This window comes from Ixodes scapularis, unplaced genomic scaffold (genome assembly GCF_016920785.2).
Source record: "Ixodes scapularis isolate PalLabHiFi unplaced genomic scaffold, ASM1692078v2 PGA_scaffold13__105_contigs__length_92229423, whole genome shotgun sequence".
In the NCBI taxonomy this organism is placed as follows: domain Eukaryota; kingdom Metazoa; phylum Arthropoda; class Arachnida; order Ixodida; family Ixodidae; genus Ixodes; species Ixodes scapularis.
The window spans coordinates 11,749,756-11,766,711 of NW_024609839.1; the positions used below are offsets into that span (position 1 = coordinate 11,749,756).

At 45.9% G+C, this 16,956-nt stretch overlaps 1 protein-coding gene across 1 annotated transcript in view; it reads right to left on the reverse strand.

The window, feature by feature from the left end:
* The window catches only part of LOC121047309, a 58,231-nt gene that overhangs the window by 20,007 nt on the left and 21,268 nt on the right, over window positions 1-16,956 (reverse strand). Inside the window, exons 2-3 of the mRNA XM_040502441.1 lie at window positions 14,279-14,458; window positions 5,317-5,622 (exon numbers count right to left, since the gene is read on the reverse strand). Of these exons, the coding sequence (XP_040358375.1) occupies window positions 5,317-5,622; window positions 14,279-14,458 (486 nt within the window). The remainder of the gene's footprint in view (window positions 1-5,316; window positions 5,623-14,278; window positions 14,459-16,956) is intronic.

Below are 16,956 nucleotides of genomic sequence, written 5' to 3' on the forward strand. Positions count from 1 at the left end.
GTCCGATTGCGCTGTTACCAACGTGCAAATAAAAGAAAAAATAGGGAAAACTGTCTCAGATTGGCCGATCTCTTTGGCGAAAAGTAAATCCGGTTGCTGTATTTTTTTTATTATACAAAGTTCGTACTGGTGCAGGCCTTTAGCGACCATGAGTGGAAGACTGAAATAATAAATAAAACGTGCTGTCCTGCCGCAATACACGCAATAGGTGAGGGTAGTACTGCCGGCTGACTCGACTGCTATTTAAGTAACGGAAAAAAGATATGCCAGTTGATCATTTCGCAAAATAGAACAACAGAGAGCTATAGGCTGATTTTAGAGTAGCCACAACTATTCTGAGAACGCGAACCACCTCACAACGGCAGCCACGAGCGAGAGTTCGATGTTCGGTAGAGCCCGCCGATACAGCCCAAAGATGGAGAAAGGCAACCTCCCGGTTTGTCGTCTGCTAGCGGAGTCGGGCGCGAGCCCTCTCTCTCGTTTTACCCCGCCGAACCCGCTGAACTTCCCGGATGTGTGGAGAGGGCGCTGCGGGCGAACAAAATGGTGCCGCCCAGAAAGCGCTAAATGGAATGGTCTATAGCGGAGGCCATACCCCTAACGGATTGCTTATAAAGTTGCGGAAGTGACTGAACGATCTACTAACACTCTCAACACGGGCTGTTTAACTTTTTTGACTTGGGCAACGTGATGTTTTCAAGCAGTTGCATTATGTCATCAAAGGCAGTTTCATTTTAATTGTCTGCTGCAATACCAAAGTCATGGTTCGTGGGTCCTTATCACTTCCGGTACTTCCTTTTTATAGGAAAAACACCTCCAGGTTAGAAATTTAAAACAATATTAAATTTCTCTAATACTGGTGACAGAGCCTGACGTGAGATATGTTTTCTGCTGTTGCAACGAGTCTTGTTAAAATCAGTAATATTTCTGTTTGAAAAATTCGTTGCAATACTTGAGCAACAATTGAAATTAATTATAACTCCACCAAAACTAATAATAGATTACACTGGCACTGAACACTCAAATCAAGCAATAGCTTGGTTGCAAATTCTAGCACCAGTGTACTGCATTTCAACACTGCATTGCCAATATGACTCTTCGCACTTAATAAAAAAGTTATTATTAAATTATAGTTCATTAGCTTAATGATCTACATTTCCTCTGATCAGAGTGTTGAATTACGAGATGGGGGCTATTCCAAGAGACAATTGAAATAATGTATTAAGTACGAGTAACTTTCGATCCGTCTCTCCGTGTTTATGCGACAAATGATGGCAGCCACCGGCCAAGTCGGATTCAAAAAAATTGGTTTGCTCTGTATGTTTAGACAGCCTTGATGGAGAGATGCACCTCAACGGGTAATCGGTCTCTTAGCTGTAGATGAGAAATTTAGCCAGTGCAGTACAACCGCTAACCTGGGATTTTTAACGTTCATCACGCGGTAGTGATCACTCGAACGCGTGCCGGTACGAAACTCATCCAGATTGAAACGGGCGGGGGCGGCGGGGAATCGAACCCAGGAGGCTCCCAGCGGAAGCTTTCGCTCCAAGCTCCGAGCTGAGACGCGTTAGCCCACTCGGCCACTTCCTCCAAAGTCGGATTCAAAATTAAGACTGCCATATATAGAGAGAGTGCGAATTTGGCGTACATGGAGAGGGGGTGGGGGCTTCGGTGTCGCTGCGTTGTTGCTGTAGTGGGGTGTTCTGTTTTGTTTTTTCTTGTATTTTGTGTGTTCAGTGTTGTAGGTGTATTTACCAAGGTATTTACCATGTAGCATTCAAGAGTCGGGGGACAATAAAAGCAAATTGGCGCGTCACAAAAAAAAAATTGTCTGTATTGAGCGCCATTTGGTGGAAGCTATACGAGGGGAGAAAGTTTCCTCCATTGGGCGAAGAAATGTGGCGATTTTCCTCCCTTCTTAGGGGAGGAAATTTCCTCCACGTTTTGTAGGAGGAAATTTCCTCCTTTTGTAGAGCAATATCAGATGCACGCGAGTTCCTCCTTTAAGGGAGAAAGTACTACTCCCTTTTTTTGAGGGTGCACCTGTGTGCTGTGTTATTCGCACCATCGCAACCCTCCTCGCTGAAACTGCCCGTTCTACTCGTAACAAATGGCTGGCTAACGCAAACGCGCTGAAACTCCTGCCAGCATTTCTTTATTTTACTTTATAATTGCTTGAAAACAAGTACGCGTAATCTGTCTTCTGAAGCGGTTGCAGAAAACGGTCATGTTCATGACATTTCAATGCGTACAACGGAAACCTATTCCCGGTGTCTATCGCTCGACGCCACCGTTGAGCAAGTTCTCTCCTCCTTTCCGGAATGAAAAGACATTTCTTAGAGTGTACGCAAGAGCGCCGCACTACAAGTGGGAGCTTTTGCCGTCACGTGGAGCACAGATTGAACTGGCGACCGCAGGACCCAAAATCCGCAGCGTATGGATATACGAGAAGTCCCTAATGAAATGAGACATCCCGGTCCCTTCGCACGCAACGCCGTTGCCAGGCCAAACAGAACAATTCTTATTTTAACGCACTCGCTTCTTCGTTAAAACCGCATAATGCACAAACACGCCAACCGGAACCATGCGGTAACAGCGGGATCCGGTCAAAATGGTCCCGGACAAAATGGTCCCGGACAGAATGGCCCCAACTGCCATTCCGGACAAAATGGTCCCAGCGTGGCATTATTTATTTGCTGTTTGCAGGTTTTTTTGTATTTTCTACTCTTGATGGATATTAGCAGCGGCCTGTAACACTATACACACAGTACGTGCAAGGGCTCCGTTCCTTGAACGACTTTTTGAGGGCTGTGGGTCGTATGAGTACATTTTCGTATTAGGCCTTCGCTCCAGCAGCGTCCGCTTCTTGTCTCTTAAGTGGTCTGTGTAATAAATACGCTCATAATTGCGAAATCAATTTTTGATTTTTTGAATATACAGTGTTCAGACAGAGCGATGCTGTTTCTGAAAAATAGAACACGGTGGTACGACAGGCTCGTTTAAAACAACCACGTCAAGAACCTGTATTACGTGTATGATAATGATTTTCATTTCAAGTATCCTTCTGAAGCTCGATAGTGCTAATTTGAAAACAGGTTCTGGCGATAAAAAGATATTGGTTACACACGTGGAATGTATCGGTAGAAATCAAGAATCTTTGAGAAAGAGAGCTACACGGTATAGATAAAAGAGATTTAAGATTTGTTTCAAATGATTATAATGAAAATGTTGATCTTATCCTTGAACGTGTGTCAAAATGAAAGTACCAAACCATTTTGTCCTATTAAGAGCGCTCAATGTATTGATAAATTCACCTGGGACCATTTTGTCCGGGTTGGCACCTGGAACCTTTCTGTTTGGGACCATTTTGTCTGGGACCATTTTGACCGGTTAAAAACTGCATTTGTGACGACGTAGCTACTATGGTGTTTCACAAAGGAAAGATACTTATCAGATTTGTTCATGCTATATTTGGTCTTAAAAATGAGAAAATACAAATATTTCAATATGGTTTTGATGTTGCTGTGTTGTCTTTGTCCTACGTGATTATTACTGATTTAATCTTCACTTCAAAATGCTCTTCGAACTCAAAAGTACTACAGTCTGTTACAGGTTAAGAAACGTTCTTGAAAGAAACGAAGGCTGGGGACGAGGAAGCAGACGGAACGCTGGAGAAAGGAGGAGGTTTCCTCCTCTCCTTTCCCGCATTTTGACTGGTTCCTCCTTCCCAGTCTTCCGTTTCCTCGCCAACTTTTCTTAACCCGTAACTGACTATTTTTATCTTAAAATTGACGCATCCAGAAAACAAATTTGGTTCACACATGAATCCCACGAGAATTACTTTTCTGCCACGGATGCGCAGTTGCTTTCGCTTATTTATTAGTCACACCTCGACACCAGACCTTATGTGAAATTCATAATAAAAACAGCGCAAAAAAGACGGGACAAAAAGACGAGGAAGCACACAGGACAAGCGCTAACTTGCCGCCAACACTCAGACTTCAGGATCTTACAAATTCTCTTCCAATGCCCGATGGACGGACCCAAGGCACCAAACAACGAAGCAATGTCCGGTGGGCACTGTCCTTTCCGAAGACAGTAGGCAAGGCACCTGCCCTTGCATTGGAAGAAAATTTGTAAGATCCTCAAGTCTGAGTGTTGGCGGCATTAAGTTAGCGCTTGTCCTGTGTGCTTCTTCGTCTTTTTGTCCCGTCTTTTTTGCGCTGTTTTTAATATGAATGTCCATTACCAACTTGCCCAGCAGACCAAGCTTTTACAATACATTTCTTATGCGAAGCTTTCGTTGCTGTTCTTTTATTCGGTTCGTGCTTTGTTTTAATCCGGTTTAAGCCAATAGAACGGTTTACCGCCTGCGGCAATCGGTCTCATATTTTTTTTTAATGCGAAAAATGTGAGGCTATGTTGACCAGTGAAAGATTTATACACAAATTTGCGAAAGTTAGAAATTAAACACAATAATTGAAGGGATGGTGCAGAATCTAGTTGGAATGTTTCATGAAGGGCGAAGTACAAACTAAAAACAAGAAAGGCAAACAAATAAACCAAAGACCGACGAACGTCTTAACGTTTGCGTTGGGGTTTGATTGGCCCCATCAGCTTGAAATGTGAGCTGAATTCTGACTTATGGCAAAGCGAAACATAGCTCCAAAGAAAACCCTCTTCCCAGCCGACGTTTTGCAAATAAATTTAGTTTCCTTCGAAAAATCAAACTCCCCTAGCGAAACATCGTCTGGCTCAGTAAAACATTGCATGCTCCTCTGAAGAGCTTTATTAATAAAGTCCCTTCCCCAGTTCTAGCCACCAACCTCCTCTACAGCGTGACCCCCCCCCCCCCTTTTCCTAAAAAAAAAATAAACAAATATATAAATAAATAGTGTTTTCTTATTGCAGAAATGAACTATGTATCGCCGAACACTCATTCTCCACCCAAATGTATGGCTAGTGGCCAGAACCAGATGCCAAACTTTCAGCGCCAACTGTCATCTTACTCGAAAGTTAAGAGTGAAGAATTTCAATGGGGAAATGTTACTAATTTTTGCCCATTGTCGGTAACTGGCGTCATAAAACTCCATGTGCTTTGTCGGCCGCCATCTTCCCATAGAAAATTTAAGAAGATCGCTGATAACCCTCGAATAAAATAATGGTTGGTGCTGAAACTTCGGCATCCGGATCGGAACGCTAGTGCTATATTTGGACGAGGAACGAGCGGTCGGCGACGCGTAGTTCATTTTAAAAAACAACTTGTAAATGATTTTGGGACATTCAGTACTTTAGTGTTTCGTTAAAACGACTCACCTAAGGCTATGTGTACCGGTTCCGGCTTCCCGAAGCTGTAGTCGAAGGCGCCGTCTACGTCGGACATCATGACTTCGTCGGGCGACGGCCCGTGGGTCTTGCCGCGAGTCCAGGCCCCGATGGGAGTTGTTGGCACGGTTGTCGGCCCCGCGGATGACTTGGGCTCTGTTGGGTTGACCATCGGCTCCAGGGGCACGTCATGAATGCTGTGGTAGTGGTGGTGCTTGATGACCACCTTGGGCAATATACTCTCCTGGGACTGCCTCTTCTTCAGGGACTGGTACAACCAGTCGAAACAGTCCATGCCTGCGAAGAACAACGGGAGAGATACTGTTGCGGACGAAATAAAAATGTCAATAAGCAGGCGAGATGGTTTAAGTCGCGCTTACTTAAAACCGGAGACGACAGACATAAAGGGACAATTGAGACGTGCGGTCCTTACCTTTGGGATAGTTGGTAGTCTAACATGTTGAGGTATTTAGCGCACAAACTAGAAAGAAGAAAATGAGAAAAATAGTTTTTTTTCTCTCCTGTACTTCTTCTTTACTTTGTGCGTTAAATACCTCAATATGTTGTCCTTACCTTTTATTTCCGCCTTCTCCGGTTTTAAGTATGAAAAACTTGATGACAAGTTCATTTCTCCGCTCGTTGATGTCACCTACCAGTATGGTAACCATGGTAACTAATATGATCAGAACGGTGTTGCTCTTCTTTCAGATGCCGGCCTTCTTTCAGATGCACGCCCTCGTATAGTTCTGTCGGGCTTTGGCTGCGCGTGCACGCTCGAATATCAAGAAACGCCGTCATCGAAGGTGGGAATTAAACTCGTTTTGGGGGGGGGGGGGGGGGGGGGACTCAAAAAACTCCTTGCCGTTCTCATCCTGTCGGTGAATATTGACGACGTGTGCGACCAGAGCGTCCCTCTCGTCGGCTTTTCACGACTGGCCAAACACCCACTACGAAATTTTGAAAATGACTAATTTTGCTTTCATCGACGTAGATAAGAGAACAGCGTTTCCCTGAACCCTTACTGTCGACTATGACGTTGTGGTTTAAGAATGCGATGACTCAATGCTTTCATCGCGATTTTTACTCACGCCATCGAACTGGTAGTTCGCAAGTGATGGTAAGTGACCAGTATTACAACTAGTGACGTCACGGCGTGGCAAATCCTGGTTGTGAAGTCACGAACGGAATTTATAACAGAGAGCCACCGAAACATGTCGGCGCTGATAGGAGGAAGCGTTCTCTTTATGAGTGGGATACCTTGCATCATTTGTCAGTGGTCATCACTGATCTCTATGGCTATTTGCTGGATCGCGTTTGCCCACTCCGCGAATGCGGCCACTGGTGGTCGTCTTTTTGGTCGAGTTATATTACCTCTGGCCACACCGTAGTATGGTGGCGCAATCTACCGCCCGCTAGATACGGTACAGCTGGTGCAGCCGCTATCATTCGTATATGGCAGACAGCATTGTGGCGGTTGTGGTGGCAGGCTGCGATAAAAATAGCCGTGGGTGATATTTCGTGCTTGATTGAAATTGTTCGACGAAACATTTTGTTGAAACCTGGCGTGAGCTGTAGCCTGATCTTTAAAGACCCGGGGAAAGTTTCACAAAATCACAGCGCCGGGGAAAAGCAGCACGGCCCGCATCGAAAGCGGATTTGGGCGATGGCGGGGCGCACACACGCTTTTGCGTATCTCCGGCTCCTCTTATGTCTTATAGCACTAGTGCGCCCTCGGCGAAGGGGCCGCCGTCATCGATGGGCTTTGAACATCTGCTGGCACGCCTGTGGATAATAGCAGACTCACCAAGCTTCAACTCACTTTGTTTAAATGCATTTTATTTAGAACGTCGCGGGTCAATATATGCTACAAAAAATATATAAATCATACACGGGCACATCGGCTCATAAGTTTGTGGAGCGACCCCGGTGAATATATACACTCGCGAGAATTCCCCAAATGATCGCGAGCACATCCACAGCGTCTCTTGATCTGTATCCAAGCGTTCGGGAGTACAAGACTTCACCACCTGTCAACAATGTTGAACCGCGGAGGGGCCCATTCCCGGTACGGCGTCTGCTTTCGATGCGAACTGCGCTGCTTTCCTTCGGTGCTGCGCTTTCGTAAAACTTTCGCCGGGTCCTCAAAGATGGGAGCTACCGTTCACGCCGGGTTTAAAAAATCTGCTTCGTCGAACAACTTCAATCAAGCCCGAAGTATCACCTACGCTACTAGACCCACGGCTATTTTTATGGCAGCCTGCCGCCATAGCGCTGTCCGCCATATTACTATGATGGCTAGAAATAATATAACTCTACCAAAAAGCTGGCCGACCGTGGCCGCATTCCCGTCCATAGCGGAGCTGGTCAAACGCGTTACAGCAAATAGATATAGAGATGCGTAATGGTGATGTACACTGATTTTACACGCGACCGCCACGTAGAGCTAACTTACCCCCGAATTCATAGATGTGACTTGCTCTGAAGTCGAGCTTCAACTTGCTCAAGTCCGTCTTGCGACGAGCAAGCGCGCTTCATAAACGCGCCTTAACTTGAACCGATCTTGAACGGAGCTTGAAGCGAACTTGAAGTGCCCAAATTTCAAGACTGGGTTGGACCTACCTTGAACGCGACTTCGTAGTCATTTCAACATGGCGGCTTGCTGATGTGATGTCGCATATGGGATCGCCGCGTTCAATATTTGTGTCCTGTAATTGCCGTGTTGCCCTCGGTCACGGGTATTTTTCGCCGAGAGAAGCGGCCATTCCTCCGTGATCGAATGCACCCCACCGGGATGTGCGACAACGAACGGCAACGGCGCGGGAGCTGCTCGGCCGCGACTTGACCGCCTGATCCGAACGGCGACAACAGGCGGCTGCCGCTGATAGCCAAGCTACAGTTGCTCGTCACGCTGCGACGTTTGCTGGCAGGATGCTTCTAGCTGTCAACATTTCACAACGGACGGCGCGCGGTGCAATCGGGAGAGTGACGCGTCTCACCGTAAGGCATCTGTCGCTCGGACTCGTCCACGTCCCCGGCGCTCCCGAAATTCTCCGCCTCCTTCGAGTAACCGGGTTCACGCACGCGTGTATCAAAAGCCCGGGTCCCGATGGCGATTATGCAGACATTTATGAGAACTTAAGAGCAGTTGTCTGCATAAACTACCCAGGTAGGTTCCCCCGTTTACCGAAAATAAACAAGCCTCCAGAGCTTCTGACGCAAAGAACCTGAACAAGCATGTGCAGTGTGCACGCACGTTTACTGATGCAAGCTCTTGACCTAACGTTTTCTGTATGCATACTAGCAGTTGTTAAAAACAAAATCGCCGAAAAAATACAGGGACACAGACAAAGGGAAACAGGACAAGGCACCTTGCCCTGTTTCCCTTCGTCTGTATCCATTCATTTATCGGCGCTTTTTGTTTGCAATGAACCAACTGGCCCAAATCTCCACTTTATTGTAGTAGCTATTCTCACTTTTGTGTTGTTTGTGCTGGATTACTTGTTTAAAAAATGACGTGTAGTATGAACTTGCCCCTTGCGTCAGTAAAATAAATATGGAAAATCAGGAATGCCTTCTAGTTTGGTACTACCATGCATTTCAAGTTCTCAAGTTATCTCTGAATGGTCAAATGGCTGCTTAGAACAAGATTGGTCATATATAGCTGCTGAAAACTCACTCTGATTCCCCCCCCCCCCCCCCCCATGTACAGATTCTACATTTTACAGATGCCACACACTTCACCAATTTTTTGTTCCAACAAGTTTTGACGTGTTTTATTACTGTATTTGTGCACTAGCTGTTCACCACAAAACATACTTCTCGAATTACATCTTACATGAAGTTTGTCGAAGAAGGGCTTTGCTGAAAGAAAGCATACCTTCTTTTCCTAAGATTTCTGCAACATTTCACAAATGGATGTGCCGAAAGCATTGTTTAGCACTGTGCTGATGAGTGCTTACCAACTCTCCCCGAAACAATATCTAATGAAACAATAGCCACCGGTTTAATTTTTTTTTGCTCCAAAAGATTTATTACTATGCACAGGTTTGCACCAAGCTCGATTCGAGGGCACAACACTTTTGTGTCCACTCCACAATCAAAATACTATTGCCTCGTGAAAGAAAAAATACATCACAATTCTTCCAGTGCAATAAAGACAAAATGAGTTGACCTTTTTTATGATCGTTCACTCACACTAAACTTCACACCCATGCACATATTATCTGCATGCAACCTCCATAATGAAGATGTTGGGATGATAATTTGCCAAATTCTTGAAAACATCATATATTGTCTCTCCGACTCGTAACATTTATTAACTCATTCAGGTACAACACCACCCAGATAAAGACTCGCAACACTGCTGAAAGAAAAAGACGATCCCCATGCCTCGCTGTGTAGTTTAAATCATCACTCCGTGCGCAGCATCACGTAACCTAGGGAAAACGAGCCATCCTTGCTGCTCTGCCAGTCATACCAGCCAGGGGATAATGTTGAGAAGATCAGTGCAACTGCTAGCTGAAAGGGGAAGAAAAACAAGCAGACTGAAGCCAGGGTGGTACTGTATAGATAGGTATGGTGCCTGGAATGCATCTCCGACTAGTGTGTCTACTGTGTCCAAAGAAGTAATCCCTCAATTTCTGCCCGGTGCATCATACAAGTGTCATGATGTCGCCGGTCGCAATCCTGGCGGTGTCCCAGCAGCGGTGGTTGATGTGGCAGACGCCTGTTCTACTGCAGGTCGCTCTACAGTTCGACAGTCCACTGAAGCTTCAGCATCCAGTAGTTGGGACGCCGTGACGACAGCGACACTCGCGTTCGCCTCGTGGTACTCGCAGCTGCTCTTTAACGTTTCAATGGCCAACCGCCAGGATCGCAACATGCAACAGCGTGACACTTCGGCTTCCGTGACGTCATTTGTTGCCACTTTCGGACCACTTTTCATGTACGGGCAGCAAAGGACGCTAAACACACCAGTCGAAGACTTGCTCCAGGCACCATACTCGTCGGGTAGTTGAAATTATCACTCCGTGCACAGCATCACATAACCTAGGGAGAATGAGCCATCCTTGCTGCTCTGCCAGTAATGCAGCCAGGGGGCAATGTTGAGAAGATCAGTGCAACTGCCACCTGAAAGGGGTAGAAAGACAAGCAGACTAAAGCCAGAGTGCTACTGTATAGGACCCCCCTTCCTCGTGGCACCAATGAAATGGGGATAATACGTATGTTGCACGGAGTGCAGATTTTTAAACTTTTGAGCACATAGTGAGCCACAGTTCATTAATCACAATCAGTCATTTTTAAAATTCCTAACTGAAATGCTTTGTCTAACTGATGTTTATGACTAAATTGAAAATAAATATGATATGATTTATGCTTTGCTTGGGCATAATGACCTAAACCTGAAGCAGTGGAAATAAGATAAAGATGAAGCTGGAGTATGCAAAGCAACCATCCATTTCATGTGTACACCTCCCTCCATCCTCGTCTTGTTTGCATTTTCGTGATCTTCTAAATCATTAAGGGATCATGCTTTTTTTTCATTATTTTACAAGTTATTTTCTCTTTGATTTTTGCATTTCTAAGTGGCATGTCTTGTGAATGCTGTGCCCTGCGTGTTTCTTTCCCCAATGAAAATACCCATTCTCTTTTCTTGATTGTCTTTAGAACTAATGTGAACCCTGTGCTAAAACTATGGTGGAACGTATTGCTTCCTCTGTTTCTGTTTCATTACTCGCTGCACCCTCAGAAATGCATGAGCCTCAATACTGCTGTCCCACTTCCGAAATAAAAGAATTTGAATGGCTGCAACCTGTGCATTAGCCTCCTTGTTTGTCTTGTAATCATGAAACACTGCCGACATAAAACCTGCAAAAAGGGAATGGCTCAAGCTCTTGACAAACAAACATACAGACCAGAGCTGCTTATTTAGATACATATCCCAACATGCGGCACTGACGGGCAAACACAAAATAATTTTCTGGAGGTGGCACTGCGCATCTAGAGGCCCTGAAAGACTCCAAGTTTTGTTTACAGAGAGCTGAGATGCTAAATTATAAAAAAAAAATCATTCTCACCAACCTCGTATAGCCTACAGCAAATGCTGCACATACATTTGGCAGTTGAGGAAAATGGAAGGAGCGCAAGCTTGTGCTTATATCTAGGAAACAACTGTGCCGGTGAACAAATTCTCTCCCAGTGGTCCACATTGAGTGCATTTCAGTCGTCAGTTTAAAATTGTGCACAAATAACGTAGAAAGGAACAGAGGAGAGAGAAGAGACAAGCACAGCCTGCAGAAACAGCTCAAGCCGAGGTCACACCGGCCTCGGCTCGAGCTGTTAGTGCAGGCTGTTCTTTTTTCTTCCGGCCTCGGCTCGAGCTGTTACTGGAGGCTGTTCTTTTTTCTTCCTTCAATACATCGAATTGTGAGTTTGTGCTTGTCTCTTCTCTCTCCTCGGTTCCTTTCTATTTGTGCACAAATTTAACCATGTTCAATCATTACCAACTCACCCAACCAACCACCTTAATTCAGTCATCAGGTTTTCAAGTTTATGCAAATTTTCATAGTCACTGAACAGCCTTCCCAGGGTGCTTATATATTTCCAAGTTTAGACGTTGTGCGGGTCGTCAGCTTGTGAATGCAAACTAGTGTGTCACAAGCTTCATAGATGTGTGGTGCAGAAGAAAAACAATGTGACGAGGACACGAGAGGAGGGCCATGGTCGTAACAAAAACGGCTCGGGTCATAAATGACTTCCTATTAACAATTGCAGTGGTGCGAGCATTTACTGCCGTAGATAAAGATGTTCGAGCAGCCAAATAAACACGGCACTGAAGAGTACAGTGACGAACTGATGGTTGTCGCTGAACTCGACAAACGATCAGGGTGTCACAGTTGTCTTGAAACAGTCTGGCATACGTTTTTATGAACAGGTAGAATGTCTAGCCATACTGAAACATGCCATACCGATCTTTGGAACAGTTTGTCGCATGCAGACTTGGGCAGCCACAACTTTTCAATCAGTGAAGCAACTGCAGCTCTGAGACATGGTTGCACAGGTGGAAGAGCGATGAGCGGCCTTCCACATTCAGACGACAGTAGGCCATAAAAGCAAATTTCTGCAGTCACATCAGCGGGAAGAGATGCTTTCTGCTGTTAGTCCACTCGCTTGCAGCGTTGCTAACAATGATGTGGTGCTCCCAGGCATCATGGTCACTCATTTATGAGAAGACAATGGGTACCGACCTGTAATGCTCAATAGACATTTAACAGGAAGTCGCCCAAGCCCTAAAGTGCCCTTTTACGGCACCAAATACATGCAGCTGCATTCAACAGCTTGAGCGCTTTACTCGTGTCTTCGTTACTTCGTCTTCCTCCTGCTCAACAGAGGGTTCCCCTTCCTACCAGTGCACCGTTGGCTGCAGCAGCACACTTACTCACTGTAGACGGGGGGCACATCACTGTGGACAGGGGGCACAACATGACAATGCTCGTTTACTTGCCTGGAAATTATGTCCAGCCCAGACCGCATCCACTGGCTGAAAAAGCAGTCCCCTTCCTAAAAAAAAGAAAAGTTTATGTAAGGCACTTATATGAAATATACAAGATGTAACCACAAAGCTAATATTTCCTAAGGTGCTACTCCTGCTCCTGGACATTATCTTTAGGAAGGAGACTTCTGAAAATCATATAAAATGGTTCGACTTCAATCCATGACTGTCACAAATGAGAGAGTGGCAGCGTCGAGACTATTTACAGCCGAAACGATCAAATAGAAATTAGAAAAATTACAGTTTCAAAGAGAGCTTTCTTGATTACAAAAGGTGAACAACCCTGCCTCTGCGCACCAAACATCAGTGACAGTTCCACCGCCTCATGAACAACATGTTCCGGGCCTGTGTTTTTGCCCGCGAAAGCCCGACGAGGTAAACATAGCTGCGAAAACTATGATGCCCGGTAGCTACTTACTGGTTTCGATCACCGAAAGCACAGGCACCGCGCCCAACGCTTTATGTAGTGGCGCCCATTAAAACAAGCCTTTGTAGAAACATGTAAGCAACACAAAATAACATTTAAAACAGCCGAAAGAGCGCTTAGGCCAGGCCGCATAGTTTCCAGTTTACATATCCGAGTACTACGCCGCATAGTTTGCATTAAGGAAATGTTGTAAAAACACTTACCTGCTTTGAGCACCGCTTCAATTCGTAGTCATTTTCCTTCCGCATCGGGAGTTACAAGCGCTTTTTCGTTATTAGAGTCCCGTAGGAAGATCCTATGAGGATTTTAAACTTTCTCGTTGAGGCGCGTGTGGACACGGCACCGGAGTCGGCCACTCACTCGAATAGCTTTTCATTCTTGTTGAACCCAGATAAGCATTCGTTTCTTGTCTTCAGTGAATCCTAGTTCAAGCTTCTCCCGAGTTTTCATAATGAAGGAGACGTCGAAACTCACATGACGCCAAATATGTCCACAAGCGAGGGACGCCAACGAGCGAAACGAAAAGAAACAGGCCAGGAGCCATCGCTCAAATTGAGCCAACGTTGCTAGACGGAAAAGCGCATTTGTCTAGAAAACGCGTACAACGTTAGTTTCGAAACCTGCGAAACAGCATCTTTCATGATTTGCGTTTCGTAAAGACATCCCATGAAGAAAATTTTAAGAAGCAACTCCTTTTTGACGTGTGAAACTCTTTTTAAAAGAAAAATTGCAACCTAATCTCGCTCCCAGGCGGGGAGCAGCGCGAGCGCTCGCGACTTGAACGGGACTTGACGAAGGAAGTTCGCGGGAGCGTCTATGAAACGTAAAAGCCAGCTTGGGCGTTTTCAAGTCGAACTTGGTGTTGAGGCGGACTTGAGCAAGTCGAAGTTTGGCTTCAGTTGAAGTCACATCTATGAATTCGGGGGTTAGTTTATTTTTGCCCAGAGCCTTACGATCTCAAGGGTGTGGTTTACCACCGCAGTTGATCTCTGCCTTGGCCTTTCGTCCCTTGAGCCTCTCGGTGATCTCGTCGTCGCAGAAGTTGAACGGCTGGCAGAGGGAGAGCGACACGTCGTAGAACCAGCGCTGGTTGTACGGCATCCGAATGGCGCCGTCCCGCTTCCGGCGACAGATGTCGCACAGGTCGCATGCTCCTGGACCGCGCCAGTAGAGCGAACGGAAAAATGAGCAGGACAACTGGACACGGTGGTTTCTGTCATTTTTTGTTTCTTCTACTTGCCTTTAAAGAACACTAGGCCTGCACTGACGTCGCACCAATTCCCATTGTGGCGGCTTTGATGCTGAGCGAATACCTTCTGCAGCTTACATACATATCGTCCCACGGTTCCCACCGAATAGACCTTTTGCTGAATTGCCCAAGCATCAAATAGAATGTCCGGAACATAGGTACACACGCTGCACTCGCAGGCGCCTGTAGCAAAAACTGTTACAAAGGAAAATTACAAAACATATGACACTTTGCACGTGCGTACCTCGACGGGTTCTTTTTTTTTTTTTTTTTTGAAACAGAGAATGCAATTACGTGCAGTGCCTGTGTCCATGTTGCCAGCATTCTCCTTGGTGCTTGGGTAATTTAGCGAAGGTCTATTTGCTAGTCTCGGCAAGAACAATTAGGGAAGACCGCTAGCATAGCGCGATGACGTACCGTGCAAGTCGTGAATGGTGGTCGTCTTTAGCTCTGTTTCAGCAACATCCGGGGAATTCTCTCAGTTTATTTCGGGTATGAAGTAGGAACAAGAGCAGGCGACATAGCGGCTCAAGCCAGCCAAACGAGAAAGTCCTGAGTGGACCCCGAAGTAAAGGCCGGTGGCAGCGCCCCCAAAGGTGACCACAGCGGCTGTACTTTCTGTACAATGGCGTCTTGTAGTGTTGGTCATCGCTGAGGGCGTATCCCTTCAAACCGGAGTTCTCCCCCAGCTTAACCTCTGGTGGCGTCATGTCGCCTCCAGAAGCTAAAAAATACGAGAGAGCGCTTGCACGCGCCAGAAGATACAAGCGAGAAAAAAAAATTGGGTTGTGTGTATGTTTTTACAGCACAGAACTTGGTCTGACACAACAGGCGACGAGCTGTAGATGAGCAATTTAGCTAGAACAGTACAACCGCTAGCCTGGGCCGCACCACGCAGCAGTGATATACGACCGCACGCCGGTACGATGCTCATCCGGATCGAAACGGGCAGGGGTGGGGGTTGAACCCGGGATGCTGAGTTCTGCAGCGTGAGCTTTCGCTCCACGTGCTCCGAGCTGGTGTGCGCTAGCCCACTCGGCCACCGATTCCCCTCAGCCAGCCTCACAAGCACAAAAGCCTGCGAACGCTGTGCGCGAAGATGTTTCGGATAAGTGCGATATGTGATGAAATCTCCGCGTTCGGGCGCCTCAAATGTGCATTTGTAAGGTGATGGTGACGATACTGAGTTTTATATTTGAGATACACGCGTGGAATTTTCTGAATACGCATTATTTCAAGCGGAAATTGTCAGGCTTCGGTAAGTGTTGGTATCGTGGGTGAGTCTGGTGGCAATCCGAGACATAACCGTAAAGATTTATTATGTCCAGCCTGGAGATTCTTCATGTTGCTCGCGCATGTGTGAAGTACGGGTAATGAATATCGCAGCAAGCCATTCACGAGAGAATTTGGTAATCTGAGCATGGAATATGATGATTTATCCCAGGATCTACTGATCAAACAGCGAAGAATATGACACGCGGAGTCTATCTTTTTCCTCAATTGCTTGATGTGGGGTGTCCATGTCAGGTTTCTGTCAAGAGTGAATCCCAAAAATGTGTGTTGGGAAGCATAAGAGATCAATTTTCCTGAAAGTACTAAAGGAAATTTTTTTTTATTGACATGCGTGTGAAAGCCATTGCTACTGTTTTTTTTTTTTTTTCAGGTGAGAGGCTGAGTCCGCGTGAATGGAGGAAATTACTGATTATTCGAAGGGCCTGTTGAAGCTTCCTTTGAGAGATAAATCGATTTCAGTTAGTCGTCCATATGCAAACATCATCTGCATAGATAGTAATAAGCAACATCTACCTTGGGGTAGATGTTGCACGAGTGATATCGGACTTAAATTGAATAGTGTTGGACTAAGGACGCCACCCTGTGGGACACCCATACTAACAGTATGATAGGAGGTGCAACCTTCCATTGTATCCATGAATATAGTTCTTTCAGACAGGTAATCTTGGATCCATGCGTATATTGGCCGCCGATTCTGTGTTCAGATAAAGCCGTTTATATGGCAGAGTGTTGAATGCAATCGAACGCTTTGCTAATGTCGAGAAAGATTGCTATTGTGGTTTGCATTTGTGATATGCCATGTTATACACAAGTAACTAGGTCTATTACATTATCTGCTGCTGACCGCCCAGGTCTAAAACCAGACATCACTTCAGGGTGTACGTTCTTAGTTTCTAGGTACCAATTGAGCCTTGTAAGTATCATTTGTTCCATAACTTTTCCTATTCGCGACTCCAGCAAAACGGACGCCACCAAGCGGGAAAACCGGGAACCAGCCGGACCAGGTCGCTCCGCGCCCCTCCGCGTCTCTGGTGGCTTTCGCGAACACGTGTTGTCGGCGCGGTGGCGAACAATGTAATTTGAGGAAGGTACGAAAATTTCTTAAGTTTG